At 53.4% G+C, this 16,434-nt stretch overlaps 3 protein-coding genes across 3 annotated transcripts in view; all 3 read right to left on the reverse strand.

Annotated features, from left to right (window-relative positions):
• TOP1MT (DNA topoisomerase I mitochondrial) overlaps positions 1-16,434 on the reverse strand; it is a 350,131-nt gene that overhangs the window by 225,875 nt on the left and 107,822 nt on the right. The window lies entirely within an intron of this gene.
• MAFA (MAF bZIP transcription factor A) lies at positions 4,306-7,791 on the reverse strand. The gene has a single exon (XM_064399274.1). The coding sequence runs from the start codon at positions 6,932-6,934 to the stop codon at positions 6,068-6,070; it is 867 nt and encodes a 288-aa protein (XP_064255344.1). The 5' UTR covers positions 6,935-7,791; the 3' UTR covers positions 4,306-6,067.
• Positions 10,787-16,434, reverse strand: part of ZC3H3 (zinc finger CCCH-type containing 3) — a 125,543-nt gene continuing 119,895 nt past the window's right edge. The window contains exons 12-13 of the mRNA XM_064399347.1: positions 12,209-12,283; positions 10,787-12,052 (exon numbers count right to left, since the gene is read on the reverse strand). Of these exons, the coding sequence (XP_064255417.1) occupies positions 12,021-12,052; positions 12,209-12,283 (107 nt within the window). The 3' untranslated portion in view covers positions 10,787-12,020. The remainder of the gene's footprint in view (positions 12,053-12,208; positions 12,284-16,434) is intronic.

Here is a 16,434-nt window from a genome sequence, read left to right on the forward strand (position 1 = left end):
TTAAAACCCGGGGAACCTTTGGGTTTTATCCTGTGGGTAATTAAACACTGAGCTGATGATTAAATTGGGAGCTTGGCAAGGAGGGATACAGAGTTGTGGGGATGGAGAGGGGAACAAGGGCATTCCCAGGCATTGGGGATGGTGGCTCCAAGGAAAACTGCACTTCCCAGACAGCTGAGATAGCAAAGGGCATTGGCTGGCAGGATGTGATCACGTCTGGAGCTGAGGACTGATGCTGTCCTGGAATGTTTCCCACTTAGCAGTGAGCTGTTCTCTCTGCACACACGTGGATGTGCATCCTGCATCCCACAGCCTGCATCCCATATCCCACCTGCTTTATCCCACCACCTGCACACGCACAGGCAGTGATGGGTACGAGTTGGAATTCCTGGGATTTGGTGGTGTTGCATCCTCGATGGAGTTTATCCAGTCAGGGAAGGGTGGGCTGGGCAGTGCCAGGCTCCTTCTTGATCCTCATGATCCAGAGCTTCCCTTTCCTCCTGGATCAAGGGGCAGTGACAACAGCACACAGCCCGCTGCAGGGAGCATCCCATATCCAACATTCCATATCCCAACTCCTACACCCCCTATCCTGCATCCCAATTATCCTATTTATCACATCCTTTATCCCACATCCAATATTCTCCATCCTAGTATCCTGTACCCTATATCCCATCTGCATCTCACACCCAATGATGAAGCCTGTATCCTTGCATCCTGCATCCCATATCCTTCATCCCAATACCTGCATCCCACACCCAGTGTCCTGTATCCTCACACCTGACATCCCACATCCTAAATCCATCATCCTACTTCCTGCATCCCACCTCCTGCCTCCCATATCCTGAATCCCACTACCTCCATCCCACATCCAATGTCCTGTATCCCTGTGTCCCCTCCATCCCACATCTGCTGTCCTGTATCTGTGCATCCTGCATCCCTCCTCCTGTATCCCATATCCCTCCTCCTGCATCCCACACCCATATTCTGGATCCAACTACCTGCATCCCAAATCCCACAGCAGCATTACCCCTGGATGGAGCAAACCCACCCAAACCCAAGGAATTTGGGATAAAATCCCAGCTGTGGTGCTGTACTTGTTTTTCAGGGGGAAGTTTCCATGTCCTGGATTTCGGGATGGACTTCACTTCCTGCTGAGTTTAGGAATGACATCAGTGTAACTGGGATGCACTGGCTGGGGGAAGGCAGAGAGCTGGAAAAAATTCCAGCCTTCAGGATGAGCCGTACAGTGCCAAAGTCGTGATCCCATGGCAGAACTCTGCTCTACCACCATGATAAATTGAGATACATTTATTTTATATAAATATATTTTTATGTAACATGGGCAGGGTGGTGTTTGTGTCCCAGGGATGCAGGAATACTGCAGAGGCAGGCAGACCCAGAGCATGGAAAGAAGGAAATGTGCAAAAATCCAACTCTGGCTGAGCCAGAATATAAAGGTCCACTCGAGCCAAAAAATTCCAGCTCCAAACCGAGCCCAGGCTGTGCTCACAGTGGCTCAGCCCTGAGCTCGGAGCCAAATCCAATTTTTGTTTTTTTTCTTGTTTTTTTTTTTTTTTTTTTTCCCCAGGATTAATTTGGCCAATATTAGAATTAATTCCTGCTTTTTAATTGAACGTTACCCCAGATTCCTCCATGCCCAGCAGCCCAACCTGCTTCCACCCCAGGACTGAACTCCAGGACTGGAGTTCTCACCTTACGGAGATGTCAGGATTTGTGGAGATGTCGGGATTTGTGTGAACTCCGGAGGAGTTTTAGGACAAACCTGTGGGGTGGGAGCATCAATAAGTGAGGATGAAGGAGCGAGGGACACTTTGGAGCTGCTGCATTGATCGTCTTCTTGTGGGTTTCCACCCAATTCCAGTGATCCCAGTAATTCCTGCTTGGAGGTGGCACGGAACACCCTGCACCGCTTCAAGGGGATTTTGCCAGGGGCTGCGCCAAATCCCAAGCATCCATGGATAAGGTGCTCCAGGGTACTGCTGTGTTTGGGGGTGAGCAGCCCCCAAAATCACCCCTCTGCCCCGTGGAAAACCCACGAGCTGGGAAACTGGAGGAATTCCAGCCATTTCCCAGCTCAGCGACGCCCACTGAGCGGGCAAGAAAAGCCTGGAAATGGGGTTAAGGAGCTCTGCAGGAGGGGGACATGAAGAGGAGCCGCAAGGCTTGTCCCCATGTCCCCATCCCAAGTGCCAGGCAGCCCTTGGAGCATCCCTTTGGACTGGGCTGCTGTTTCCACCCTTGAAAAAAGCTGAGGATGGAGCTGAGGACGCAGAAGATGCCCAGGCTGAGCGGCAGGACTGCTGATCCTCACGGAATTGACGGTGTGGTGTCCTGAGGTCCTGCTGCAAGCCCCAAAAAACAGCAGGACGATGGAGAAGGAGGCTCCAGCTCCACTCAGGGATCAGAAAAAATGAGGGAAAAGCTTTGAAAGCAGGTCAGAGTGACCCCAAGCGCCACACGTCCTCCTGCAGCAGACGTGGTGGCACCTGCGGATGTCCGCAGTCCTGCGGCACACGGGCGACACACTACGCCGTCCCGCCACATCCCCATCCCAAAACATGTGCCAACACGCTTGGAATGCACACACGATCCTGCAAATATTGCAGCCATCCCAAAAAAAAGCTGCAAACCCAAGCAGGGACCACCCAGACACCCACCAGAGCCCGGGGAGCAGGGGAGGCTCAGCCCCAAAAAGGAGACGAGTCATAAACCAGCCAAATCTAGGCTTAAACCACTTTAGGTTTTATTATTTATTCAGCAAAGCCAAATCCCAGGAAGCCAGGAGCTTCAGGAGCACGGAGAAGGTCAGGATGATGGGGCAGAAGAGTGCAATTCCACCCTCAAATCTCCCAAAAAAACTGTGGGATGGGGTCCCCCATGGAGAACCAACATTAATGGGTGGCAGCAACACCCTGTGTCCTGTTCCATCTGTTAGGGAATTTCAAGGAGGGTTTGTGGAAAAAAAAAAAATCAGTGGGGAATTAAAAAAATCACAGTGGCGCATGGAATTGGGGATCCCTTTGGGATAAAGAGGAAGGGATAATACCTGGATTGCCAAAATAATCTGGGATCTTTCCCAGGTTGTTGCACCCCAAAATAAAACCAAAAGGAGAGGGAAAAGGGGAAATTTTGGAATCCTAAATTGCTGTCTTCACTTGGCCATGGAAGCGGGGAAAGGATTCCCGAGCAGGAGACGATCGCGGTCACCTCACGGGCACCGCGCTGTGTCCTGGGGTGACACCCCATGGGACAGCGCTCCCACAAAACCCCACACAGACCCCAAAGTCAGCTCTGCCTTCCCAACCAGCCCCAGCCCAGCTGGGAAAAGGGGCAATGACCCCCAGGATGTGCCCACAGGGAATGGGGATCACGGAAAGATCCAGGAGTGAGGATTTAGCGCGGACTGAGATCCCCCAGCTTGGTTTGGGGAAGGTACCAGCCCCAAATTCCTTTTCCTCCCCACATTCTTATTTGATCATGACCAGGCAGCTGGATGTGTTCTTTCCCCAAAAATATATGCCAAGAGAAAGGGATATTGGGAAGAAAATTAGGGAATAACCCACCAGGAAGCTGTGATTCACCTCCAAAAAATTCGGGGACGCGATGTCCCGCGAGCGGCTGCACGGATTAATTTTATTTAGAGCCAGGTTTGAAAATTTTCCCTGGATCTAAATAAATACAGGAATAAGGTGTGAATCCCCCAGCTTCCAAACCCCCCTTTTTGTCCAGCCCTGGGACCACTGTCCCTCTTTGCATCCCAGCTCCCATCCCAAAATTCAAGTCCGATATTGACCCGAGCTCAGGCTGCTCAAAAATCCCCTGCTCACACAAGAAGACACCAAAAAGCCAGAAAAAGATGAAGAAAAAGGGGAGTGAGGTTTGGGGGTGCAGAAAAGGCAAGACCAGAAGGTTGTGGAGTTGCAGGCACCCCACAAATCCAGGGAAAAGCCAGGGAGTTACATGAGCACGGTGAAGATTTATGGAAGCGGCAGGAGGGAACATGCCACAGCTTGGGGACCTGCCACGGCTAAGCCTGGGCAAAAATATAGGACAGAAAATACACCCAAATTTTAAAAAAGCACATAAAATGCCCCAAAAATATGTTGTACCAAGGGTTGTGCTGGAATTTGTCCCGTTGAGTCCGGGAAAAGCTGCAGCCGCGCTTGGGGTTTGCGGCAAAGAGAAAAAATATCCTTAGAAACAGTCCCAAAACCCCAGAAAATTCAGTAAAATACCAGCCCAAAAGCTTGGATTAGGGAAGGTGTGGGCTTGATTTGTTAAGGTGTCCTTTTTTAAAATAAAAATTCAAGAGGGAGAAGCCAAAAAAGGAAAGAAAAATAATTTATTACCGTTGAAAATCAAGCCAGCGGCTCATCGGGACGGTGTCGGACAAGCTGGAACCAAACTGGATCCGGTGACTTCCCAGCAGCTGCAGGGATGAAGGTCTCCAGGACCCTCCAGCCGGGAAAGAAAACCAAAAACACCCAGAACCCGGCTGAAAAAAAACCAAACCAAAACAAAACAAAAAGGCAGGAAAAGTGAAAAGCCAGAGTTCAGTGAGGCAGAGGCGTCGCTCAACACCGGACTTATCTCAGCGGGAGCTTGGGGAAGGTTTTGCATCAGCACCGGGAATCAAAGGGATAATAAACAACCCCCAAACAAAACCCCGATGCTGCGCGACCTCCCCCCAAAAGTTGAGAGAAAACCCGACCCAGGCTCTAGTTGAATATAAGTTTTTATCTTGATGCAACATCATTAAAACCGTCACAAATCGAAACAACAGGTCGTTAAAAACGCTTCGCACGATCAGTCCCTAAAATGCACCAGGCTCCCAAGCTCGCTTTGCCCGCGGGACCCTTTTGTTTCCCTCCCCAAAATTTGTTTTTTTAAATTTTTTTTCTCCTTTTTTAAATAAGCAACTCGTTTAAAAAAAAACACAAACAAACAAACAAACCCGCCCCGCTCCTCCGCGCAGGATCGGTCCCGCTTTCGCTCCAACGATTGCACGAATTCTTAATCCTTAATTTTTCCTCTTGTTTCCACAACAAATAATGTGCATTTTCTTGACGTCTGTTTTTTTTTTCTTTTTCTCCAAACATCGAGGTTAAAATAAGATTTTTCGTTTCCCGAGGGTTAATAAATAAATCTGGTGCATAGTGAGATAGCAGCCAACCGTTTGCAGTCCATATATTACTATATTGCCTTTCAGGTCACCCTAAAATTGTTACCTCTTCCCCTCCCGCCCCTCCCCACTATTTTTAAGAGCATAGATAATTTTAAATCTCTATAAAACAGTATTATTTCACCCAATCGATTCCTGTATATAGTGCATTCGGCTTCTTCCCAACATCGTTAAATTAACTCGGATATTATTTGCATGCTATTACATACAAACTTTTAAGACTCGTGTAATTTTTTTTTTCTCTTTTCTAAAGGATTTTAGGGTTTTTTTGTCGGTTTTTCTTTTTTTTGTTCGTTTTCTTTTTCTCGTAAATCACCAAGCAAAATATAGGCTCAAGGAAAAAAAAAAAAAAAAAGAAAAAAAAAGGCAAAAAACGAACTAATTTTCTACATATTTACAAGAGTGAATAAGTTAAATGTGGCTCAGGTTTGCCGGCCGGGAATGGGGGGTGGGCGGAGGGGCCGGGCAGGGCGCAGCGCTGCCGGGGACCCCCCCGGCCGATCCGTGGGGATCCCTCGAAGAATAAAAATCCCAGTGGAGGGGAAAACCCGCAGGAAAAGGTGGGGAGAAGCCACCTGGATGGCGCTGATGCTCCCGGGAAGGGGGGCGGGTGGCCGTACACGTCCCGCATGCAGGGCTGCCCCCCACTCCCCCACCCCGGGACCCCCCACCCCGAGTCCCGATGGGTGGGAGGGAGGGAGTTCAACTTCCCCTCCGCAAAATTTCAGTGGGGACTTCATAATATTATTTTTTTTTCCATTTTTTTTTCTTTTTAAATACAAGCGGCGGGTTTGCTCTCCCCGCATGAGGAAAAAATAAACCAAAAAAAGGGGGGATCCCACCCCATCCCACCAGCCCGGCTCACATGAAGAAGTCAGCGGCGGCTTTTGGGGCGGCGGATGGGGAGGGCTCCCTCGGGAAGCCCCGGCCGGCCAACTTCTCATATTTTTCTTTGTACAGATCCCTTTCCTTGGCCAAGCGGGTCACCTCCTGCTTGAGCTGCTCCACCTGGCTCTGCAGTTGGCATTTCTCGTTCTCCAAGATGTGCCGCTGCTGGACCCGCTTGTAGCGGCAGGATTGAGCGTAGCCCCGGTTCTTCAAGGTCCTCCTCTTCTGCTTGAGGCGGATCACCTCCTCCTTGCTGAAGCCCCGCAGCTGCCGGTTCAGCTCCCGCACGGACATACTCACCAGCTGATCGTCGGAGAACCGGTCCTCCAGGCGTAGGTGGTGATGATGATGATGGTGATGGCCGGGATGGTGGTGGGCGGCCGGCGGCAGCTCCTCGCCCCCGAAGGGCTGAGGTCGGAAGGGCTCGTACCCTTGGTGGTGATGATGATGATGGTGAGGGGCACCGATCAACGCCTCCACCGCGTCCTCCGGCGTCAGGTTGAGAGCCTCGGGGTTGAGGTGATGCTGGTAACCCGACATCCAGTACAGCTCCTCCAGCTGCTGCTTGGAGCCCAGGGAAGCGGCGCTGGTAGCCGGGGGGCCGGGGGCCGGTTGCCCACCGGGGCTGGGAGCGCAGAAGCTGGGCGAGGAAGGCACGGAGGAGCAGGGCGTGCTGAGCGGGGTGGACGACAGGGAGCCGGCGGGCAGACGGTGGCACAGCCGCTCCGCCTCCGCCGGCTCCTTCTTCACCTCGAACTTCATCAGGTCGAAATCGTTCACGTACTCGATGGCGAGGGGGCTCGTGGGCAGCTCCGCGCTCATGGCCAGCTCCGAGGCCATCTCAGTCCATGGAGGGACCGGGGCGGGAGCCCCCGGGCACCGCCGCTCACCGAGGGCTCCGGGAGCCTCCTGCGAGCGGGCTCCGGTGCAAGCGGCTGCCCGGACCGGGCTCCGGGACCCTCGGATGGGCTTTGCCGTGGGGTTCAGCGGGGCTCCGGGACCCTCGGACGCGGGGGATCTGCTGCCGGGCACCGGGATCCTCCGGCGGGGCTCAGCCGGGCTACGGGAACTCCCGACGGGACTTTGCGGTGGGATTCAGCCGGGCTCCGGGACCTTCTGACGGAGCTCTGCGGTGGCGTTCAGCGGGGCTCCGGGACGCTCCGGGCGGGATCCGCTGCGGGGCTCAGCCGGGCTCTGGGACTGTCCGACGGGGCTCTGCGGGGAGGTTCAGCGGCGTCCGAGGTGGGGCTCTGCTGCGGGACTCAGCCGGGCTGCGGGACCCTCCACCGGGGCTCCGGGACACTCCACCGGAGCTCTGCTGCGGGGCTCCGGACCCTCCACCGGGGCTCTGCTGCGGGGCTCAGCCGGGCTCCGGGGCTCGCCTCTGACGGGACTTTGCTCTGCGGTTCAGGCGGGCTCCGGGACCCCCAGCCGGGGCTCCGCTGAGTGCTGCGGGGCAGCCACCTCTCTCGGTCGGGGCTCGGCTCCGCTGCTGGGCTGCGGGACCCTCCTCCGAGCGCCACGGCTCCGCCGCTGCCTGCGGCCGCTTCCCAATGGCGAGGAGCGGGCAGCGCCCTGCCCGCCCCTTCCTGCCTCCCCTGGCACCTGCCCCGGCCCCACCTCCCCGGGCTCCGAGCCTTCTCTCCCGCCTCCTCCTCCTCCTCCCGCCGGGACAGGGCGCGCTGGGGGCGGGGGCCGCTCCCCTGCCCGCGACCGGCGCCGCCGCCGCCGGGAGCTCAATGGAACTCGCCGCTTTTTATACGGGGAAAGCGAGGCACGGCCCCGCCTACTGAGGCCGGGCTCAGCTCTTCCAGCCTATCAGCACCCCGAGAGCCCGCTTGGATTTTCATATCCCCATGGCAACGCCCCCGGGGCAGCTGTCAATCTCAGGAAGCGGGGGAATGCTCTCGGTACCCCCCGGACGCTCTCGGCTCTCGCATCCCGATGTGGGGCTTCATCTCCCACGCTCCGAACTGAGAGTAGAGTGGGGAGAAGCATCCTAGAAATCCTGATTTCCTACTCCCCAAAATGGGGAATATCCTAAAAGGAGTTACCGAGCCTAAATCGGGTTTGGTGACACCGCGCTGAGGGACCACAGCATCGGAATGCAGCCCCTTCCCCGCCTCAGCGACAGCCCAGGATCCTTCCCGGAGCACTTCCATCAGTGCAAAAAGTCAAATAAATGTCATTTTGGGGATTTTTCTGGGTTTTCCATAAGCTATCAGTGGTCAGGCTGCAGCCAGGTGCACCTCTGTCCTCCAGTGCTGCCTCTGGTTTTGGAGGTGGCGTCGCACCTGGCACAGGTGACATCCACACCTGACACATGAACGGGAGTGCCACCAGATGGAGGACCAGGACTGCCATCCCAGCAGCTGGAAAAGGTGTCACTGGCGCCCACAGGCAGCAGGTCAGGGGCTTTTTGGGATGCTCATGCCATCCCTGGATGAGGCCCTGGTTGGGATGTGGCCGGGCTGCTCCATCTGCAACCTCATGGCTGCTGCAGCCTGGGAGGAACAGGACTGGGAAACTGAGGCACGGGGCAGTTGCCATGGAGTGGTCCCACCTAATCCCAAGGGATGAGCAGGTTCATCCCACAGAGGCTGGCAACACCCACCCACTCATCCCCTGGGGGCCCAGGATTGTCTCTGTCACCTGCAGGATGTATCCTGGGTCCCACTGCATCCCAACCTGGCTGCATCCCAACCTGGCTGCATCCCAACCCGGCTGCATCCCACATCCCTCGGGATGTGGGAGGTGACATTCCCCTCATCCAGCCAATGGCTGCTTGGGGACTTGGGGACAGGGGACACTGCTCTCCATGGCTGCTAACTGACCCTTTGGATATGGGGTCAAATTAAGGCAAAAAAATGTGTTTTTTGAGGATTAAAACATATATCCCGCTGCAACTCCAGCAATTAAAATCCCATGTCATTGCTTATGCTGGATCCAGCCTCTGGGGAGGGTCCATCTTTCTGCTGCTAACTGGGTCAAGGCAGGGGGGGAATTTATTCCCCTTGGGAAGGGTCATGGATGCAGGCAAAGCCCTAAACATGACCCCCATTCCCTGGCGATCCTGGATGTTATCCCATATTGGACACGGATTCCCCACTTTGGAGTCCCCAAACTTGGGCATGACTTGAGGGAGGGGGCAAAGAAGCGGACAACAAAAAAAACCCTTTTTTGTGAGGCTGTTTCAACCCTTTCTGCTTCATTGTGTCACCCTAAATCCGTCATCATCCCACCTGTGCGGCGGGATACCGGGATCCTGCACTGGGAAAAGATGGGGTGCCGCCTCCTTTCCCCTGGCACCACGTTCCTGCCCAGAGCTGCTCCACCCTGGGGGCACCTGGCCCCCACCAGCAGCTGCCACCCAGGCTGGGACAGGAGCCACCAAGGGATTAGGAGCGGGCTGGGCTCCAATGGGGCCGTGGCTCCCCAGCGACACCCCCGGGGTATTTTTAGGAAATGCCCATGGCATGTCCCCAACCCTCCCCACCACGCCGGGCCCGTCAGCTAAGTTTACTCACAGGCGGTCAAGTGACATAACCAGGTTGGTGGCCCTGGGGATGGTGGCAGGATGGCGTCACCTTTCACTTTTAGAGCTCGTGCGCCCCATCACCCCTTGGAGCAGGGCCGGGTGCCCACCTGGGGCTGCCTCAGTTTCCCTGGATGGCACACAGCTCCCACTGGGGGTGTTGTTGGCTTGGGGACAGTGACCTCACCCCACGGGAGCATGGTGTCCACCACGATGCACCCCACGGAGAGAGAGTGTGGGACCGTCTTGGTGATGCTGCCCCACAACCCAGCGTTGCTGCAGGGTCAGGAATTTTGGGGCGGAGGGGGGACATCACATAGAGAGGCTGGGAGGAGGATGAGGCTGAGGAGGAGAAGGTGGAGGAGGGCAGGGAACAGCCACCCCGATGACAGGCAGAAAACTGATCCCGGCGGGTGACGTTCACCCGGCACCTGCTTCCCCGGCAGGGGACCAAGAGCGGTGCCAGCAGCACCCGCCGCAGGAAGGATTTTCCGGGAAATGTTTATGGAGCCCTCCAGAAACTCCACCCTTTGCCAACCTCCCAGTCGTGGCACCCCACCAGGGAATGTCCTTGGCGAGTCCCCGAGCCGCAAGAGCGCACCCCCAGCTTCACAGCGAGGACGGAAAAATCCCATTGGAACCCATTGCCGAGGAATTGAGGATGCTGGAGACAGAGAGGGAACCCACTGGAGCTCAGTGACACCTCTCCAGGGGCCGCGTTTATCCCGGCTTGGAAATTAATCACCCCCAAGCAGAGCTTTAACGACAGCCGGCTGGAAATTCCAATCCTCCCCGGGAAGGGAGCAGCGGTGCCGGTGGGCGGCGGAGGAGAGGAGCTGCTCATTGCCTCGTTTAATTAGTGCAGCACAAGGATTATCCTCGTTAGGGATGCAGGGAAAACCAAAGCTCCTGGCCACCACTGGGCATCCCTGAGGATTCACAACAGCACCGTCTCCTCCAGGGTGGTTTTTAGGGAATTTAGTTGGGGGTTTTTTTTAGGATACCACCACGTGAAGAATCATTGTTTCTGGGTGAAAAGTTTTAATAATAAAAAAACCCCCAAGGATTTAGGGACCAGAGTGACTCCTCCACTCTGGATTTGGATGGATATTTGATGGGATGTTCATGCACTGCTGAAAAAAGAGGAAAGCCACGGGGAGGCTTCTCCATCCCAGGGGAAGAGACTTTTATTTACATATCAAAACACAGGAGTTAACAAAAGACATTTTCATATCAACTAAAACCACGACGTTTTTATTAAAAATCAACTCGTTGGACACACCCTGGGGGCACAAGTGACATCCCAAGGTGAGGATCTGCTGGTCCTCCAGTGCCTGGGGGATGTTGTGGATTTGGGATGGTGACAAAACCCCTCCATGGGGGTCACGTGGTGAAGGGAACCCCCCTGTGGGGACCTGTTTGGGGGGTGAAGCCACCATCCTTTGGCATTCCCTACTCCATCTCTGATCACACCTGGATCCTGCATCCCAGGGAGCCCCAGTTCTTCCCAAATCCTTCTGATGCCTTTTCCCCCACAGGATTTTGCCTGAGGGGCTGTGGATGAGCAAATCCCACAAATCGCACCTGTGTGGGGGAACAGCACCTGCCACCCCAAAATTCCCTTGGAAAATTTTACCTATGGATGCAAAACCCCATTGTTCCAGTGTTCCTTCACTCTGTTCCTGCTTGGATTTGGAGAGTCCCCAAAAACCCCCAAACCCTGGAGAGTTGGCTTGGCATTCCCAGTGGAGCCCAAACCCCTGCTGGGATAGGGAGAGGTGGGGGTCGGGTGCAACTGGGCCATGGGAGACCCCAAAATGCAGATTGTGATCTCCCACTCCCAACACATTTCCATGAGGGATGCTCTCAGCTCCAGGAAATCTCCTCCCAAAAGCAAGGGGATGGAGGAGGATGGGCTCTGGGAATGGTGGGATCAGGGCTGTGGGGGCTTTACACCCATTACATCCCAGCACAGTGACTTGTCCCTAATAATCTGGATGTGGGAATGTCACCTGACGGCATTACACCACCTCAGGTCTCCCCATCACCTTGTGGCTGGGACAGCACCGGAGGGATGGATGGGGATGGGAAGCTCTTCCCAGCCCCACAAGCATCCAAGGAGGTGGCAGGACTTGCCTTCAACAAACCAGCTGAAAAAGATCATTTATTGGTCAATTCAAAGATTCCAAACAAAGCTGTTCCCCTGCAGGAACGAGCGGTGCATTCCCACGCTGCCACACGACTCCCTGTCCCAGTGACATCCCGGGAAAGCAAGAGGAGGAGGAGGGGGGGGGGTGCCATGTCTGGACATGGCATCCTGAGGTAGGTGCCAGGTCGTTCCCTGGCTCTCCAGTTCCTGAGCTGGTCGGCTGCCACAGGATTGGGATGGATTCACAGCCGGGGCTTGATCTGCAGCCGTTTCCCTGGAGGGAGGGAAAGGAATGGTGAAGGTGGGAAGTGGGGGGAACACAGCTGGATATTCCCAGGCTTCTCCTTGCCTGGTCATGGAAGGGGGTTAAAGCGCTGGAAAATTGGGAATGTGGATGGTCCTCCACCCTGGTAACACCCACTGGGCTCACCTCTGCCACCCACAAGGGAGTTCTCGGAATCCTGCAGGGATGTCCTTGGGAACATTCTCCTCCTTTGGGTGTTGCCTGGGAAGGAAAGGAAGAAAAGAGGATAAAGTCACTGAGGTTGGCTCGGGTCACCTTGGGAATCCATTGGAATGCAGGTGTAGGAGTGTCCTAAGTTCCTCTTCTGCTTCACATCCCCCTTGGCCACGTCAAGGATGGAGGTGGCTCATTCCCCAAATCCCTGAGCATCCTCAGCTCCCTACAAGTGGCACTTGAAAGAGAGAAGACACACTTCCCACCATGGAGCAGCAAATCTGCTGCAAACTTCCCAATTTATGGGTGAAAAAGAAAATTAAAAAGGATCCAAACCTTCCCACTGGTGAACATCAGGACCTGCTTTGGTGCTGGGATGGAGCTGGAAAGAGCTGAGCACCAGCAATCATCCCTCCAAGCATTCCCAGCATCCATTTAGGATGCTCCAAGTGATGTCTCCTGCTTGCTGGGGCCTGGTGCTTCCTCCAAAGAGGTTCTGGATGCTCAGGTAGAGCCAAAACACCACAAAGTGCCTCTGGGAGGTGACCTCCTTGTAGGACAACTCCAGCATCATTCCATGGACCAAGGTGGACAGAGTGAAATCCTTCTCCATTTCAACGCTGGGAGTGCCTTTCTGCAGGTTCTCCTATTTCCCTTCTCCAAAGGGTTTGGAGAGGTGTTTATGGGATTCCACGTACCAGAGTGATGGGTGGGAAGAAAAGTGGTGGCCACTTGGCCACCAAGAGGAATGAAGATGGAAAAAAGTGGAGGTTTCCCAGGAAAAAAAAGGACTCACAGGTTTAGTGGGAAAAGTTCCCCTTCACTTGGGATTAATGGAGGTGGAGAAGATCGTGGAGAAGATGGAGGGAATCCAGCCCAAACCCCCTCCAGATGTTCTGTTGCTCCTGTTCCTGCAAAATTCTGCATGGCACTTCCCAAACGATGAACCCAACCTGGAGGTGGGACCAAGGACACCTTCGAGCAGCCTTGAGAGCCCAAAGGAGAAAAGTTTTGGGGCAGGGGGAGCAGGACGGGTGAGGACCCAACAACGGGGAGTCTCCAAGAGTTTTCCTTCACTTTCCAACTTGGATAAACAAACTTGCTGGGAGTCGAAGCTGCGCTGGCAGTGATTCATCGCTCCGGAGTTAATTTATGGAAAATAAAGAGGGCTCATTTAGCACCTTTCCACCCTTAATATAACTCCCATACATCAGCGGGATGCACGGCAGACACGGCAGATCTGGATATTCCTCACTGGCAACGCAGCCGAATCCAGCTTTGGGGAATGGTGACCCGGAGCCAAACACCCTCGCGTCCCCACCCTCTCAGTTTTTCCCTTTGGCATCCAGCCAGGTGGTTTTTCCAGCCTGGGATCTGCGAATCCCAGCCTGGTTGCTGGAATGAGGGTCCGGAGCTGCTGGTTGTCACCTCAAGGGGTCAAAATCAGCAACTCCACATTCCTGCTCCATGGTGTGAGTTCAGTAGGAAAGGTGGGAAGGGCTCAATTCCCTTCGGATGAGCCAGGGAAAACTTTCTTAGCTGATATCTGTGAGGCAGTTCAAAGCAGGCGTGATTACAGAAGTAGAAAGATGGAATTATTTTTTTTGGAGAACAAGAAAAAAGGTGATTTTTAAATTGACCATAATTAATTCCTGACTTTGGTACAGAGCGCATGGGGCCAAGATACTTCCAGAGCATCCATGCTTGATTTCCAACAGATTCCTCAGAAAAATCAAGGCAGGAATGAGAAAATAAACCCAAAATAGGTCGTGAGAGGGCTAAACTGGTTCCGTTTCTCTCCTTGGATGGAAGGAGATGGAGGAAGGATGGCGCAGCCAAGGGGTAAACACCACATCCCAAAAAACCCCCAGGAGGGAAAACCTGGACCAAACGGGGGTGTCACGCCAGCCAACCCTGGCAAAGGAAAAGATATTTTTCCAGTTTTGTGCTTGGGAGACCCTGCAAATGGCGTGATCAATCTTGGGTCGCATCTCCAGCTCCTTCACTCTCTCCCCCCGCCGCCTTTCCCAGCATTCCGGGAGCGGCGCAATCCATCTTCCAAGGAACCAGGTATATAATTTCTAGTTAGCGAAAGCAACCCCTTTTTCATTCCAGAGATTGAACAGCTTCCGAAGGAGAAGAACCGAGGCCGGATCACGAGTTTTCCATCGAAACCCAGGCGGTTTTCGCTGAGCTTGTCAGGCTCATCGGAGAATTAGGACTTCCAGCGCTCTTCCTCCTGATGGAAATCAACATTTATTTTGCCTAAGCCTAAGAAGGTGTCAGGCAGACGGAGAAACTTGCCACTCTTCTCCAGGAAAAAAGAGGGGAAAGAAGGAAATCTAATAGAAATATATTATCAAGTCTGAGGAGTGGACAGTGCAGTAAATCACACTTCAGGTGGCACCATTAGATTTTTCAATAAAACCTGGTTTTCCCCCAGCCAGAGCCGAGCGGCTCCAGCTGCATCCAGCGGGGAAGTTAAAACCAAATTTGTTTCATCCAGATGCTGATCTGAGAGGGGTTGAAAGGGATTTCAAGGTGGGGAATCCTCTCGGATGAAGGGGGAAAGGAGGTAGGTCTGGGCCTGGGGCCCAAATCCTCTCCCTGCTCATCATTCCTGATCCATGAGGGATTAAAAATTTTGTTTTCTCCGCAAGGTGGGGAGGTGGAAGGCAGCTGGAGATGCCCCACATCAGGGGTGAAGATTCCCAAACTCTAAATCAGCAAGATGCAGGGAAAGGTAACTCCCTTGCAACATTCCAAACTTTACCATCCAGCAGGAGAACAGCTGGAATTTTGTTGGTCTCCTTTCCCCAACAACCTCCAGCCTGATGGAATGTTTGTGTCCATCATTCTCCTGAAGCCACCAAAGGGTTTCATCCTGTCCTGCACCTTCCTCCAGGAAGGTTCAGAGCACCGAGATGCATCCCAGAATTCCCCTGCTGGATGCTCAAGGTTTAACACCATGAGGAGAAATTCCCTTCAAACACACTTTCCCTACTTATTCCCAAAACAAAAATATCCGGGACACCTTAGGGGACTTCAGAGGCTGAATCTGCCTTGGAAAGGTCTTTTCCTTTTGTTGCTGAAGTGCTTCTGGAGAAACTTGATCTGGGAAATGCCTTTTTTATATTATTATTATTATTATTATGATTTGGTTTTTTTTTACATAAAACTCAACAACAAAAGAGGGGGTAGAAAGCCCAGCAGCAAGGGCTACATCCCAACATTTTCCACAAATAGTTTTCATAAGGAAAAGGCATATGGGGAGGATTGGATCTCCTTGGCTCCATCCTGCACTAAATCCATGTGGTGACAACCTGCACTAGAAACTCATCCTGCTGCTCTTCCACCCAAACCTTCTAACACAGGTGGATGAGACCCTAAAAACTGAGTCTAAATGCACCCATTCCTCAAGCAGAACAACATGGATCCATCAAATTTCTTCATGGAAAGGGTTTTCAGGTATTGGAAGGGGCTGTCCAGGGAGGTTTGGAGTCCCTGTCCCTGGAGGTGTCCAAGGAATGACTGGATGTGGCAATCAGGGCTCTGGTCTGGTGACAAGGTGGGGATTGGTCACAGGTTGGATTTGACGATTTTAGAGGTCTTTTCCAACCTTAATGATTCTGTGATCCTTCCATCTCCATCCCCTACATCCACCAGACACCTTTGGGTTTGGGATACCTTCAGCCTTTGGGGTGCCAAGGTGCCTCCAGGTGCTGCTGGAGGCTGGGGTTGGATCTCCTCATGTCCTGGTGGCTCTGAGAAGCTCCAAAAGTCAGAAACTTTACTGTGATTTAATTTCCTCATTGCAAAGTGTCCAATTTAGGACCTGCTAAGTCTCACTCCTTGGCCAGGAGTGCAATATTTTTCTTCCACATTGATTTTTTGCCCATTTTTTTCATGGAATCCTAAAATGGTTTGTGTTGGAAGGATCCTTAAGGAACAATTCCCATGGACAGGGACATCTTCCACTTGTCCGGGTTGCTCCAAGCGTCATCCAAACTGTCCTGGAACATTTTCAGGGATGAGGCCTCCACAACTTCTCTGGAAAACTTGTGCCAAGGCCTCACCACCCTGGAGATGTTTGCGACCACACAGAGAAATCAATTCCTTGTATTTTATCCCCATTGCTTCCTCCCAAAAGGAACAAACTGCACCAAGTCCTGCTGGGGTCAAAGCTGACAGTGATGCCA

Source organism: Passer domesticus, chromosome 1, assembly GCF_036417665.1.
Source record: "Passer domesticus isolate bPasDom1 chromosome 1, bPasDom1.hap1, whole genome shotgun sequence".
Lineage (NCBI taxonomy): Eukaryota > Metazoa > Chordata > Aves > Passeriformes > Passeridae > Passer > Passer domesticus.

Bases quoted from the DNA above. Each gene is read 5' to 3' on its own strand.
- MAFA (XM_064399274.1), bottom strand. From the start codon at position 6,934: ATGGCCTCGGAGCTGGCCATGAGCGCGGAGCTGCCCACGAGCCCCCTC.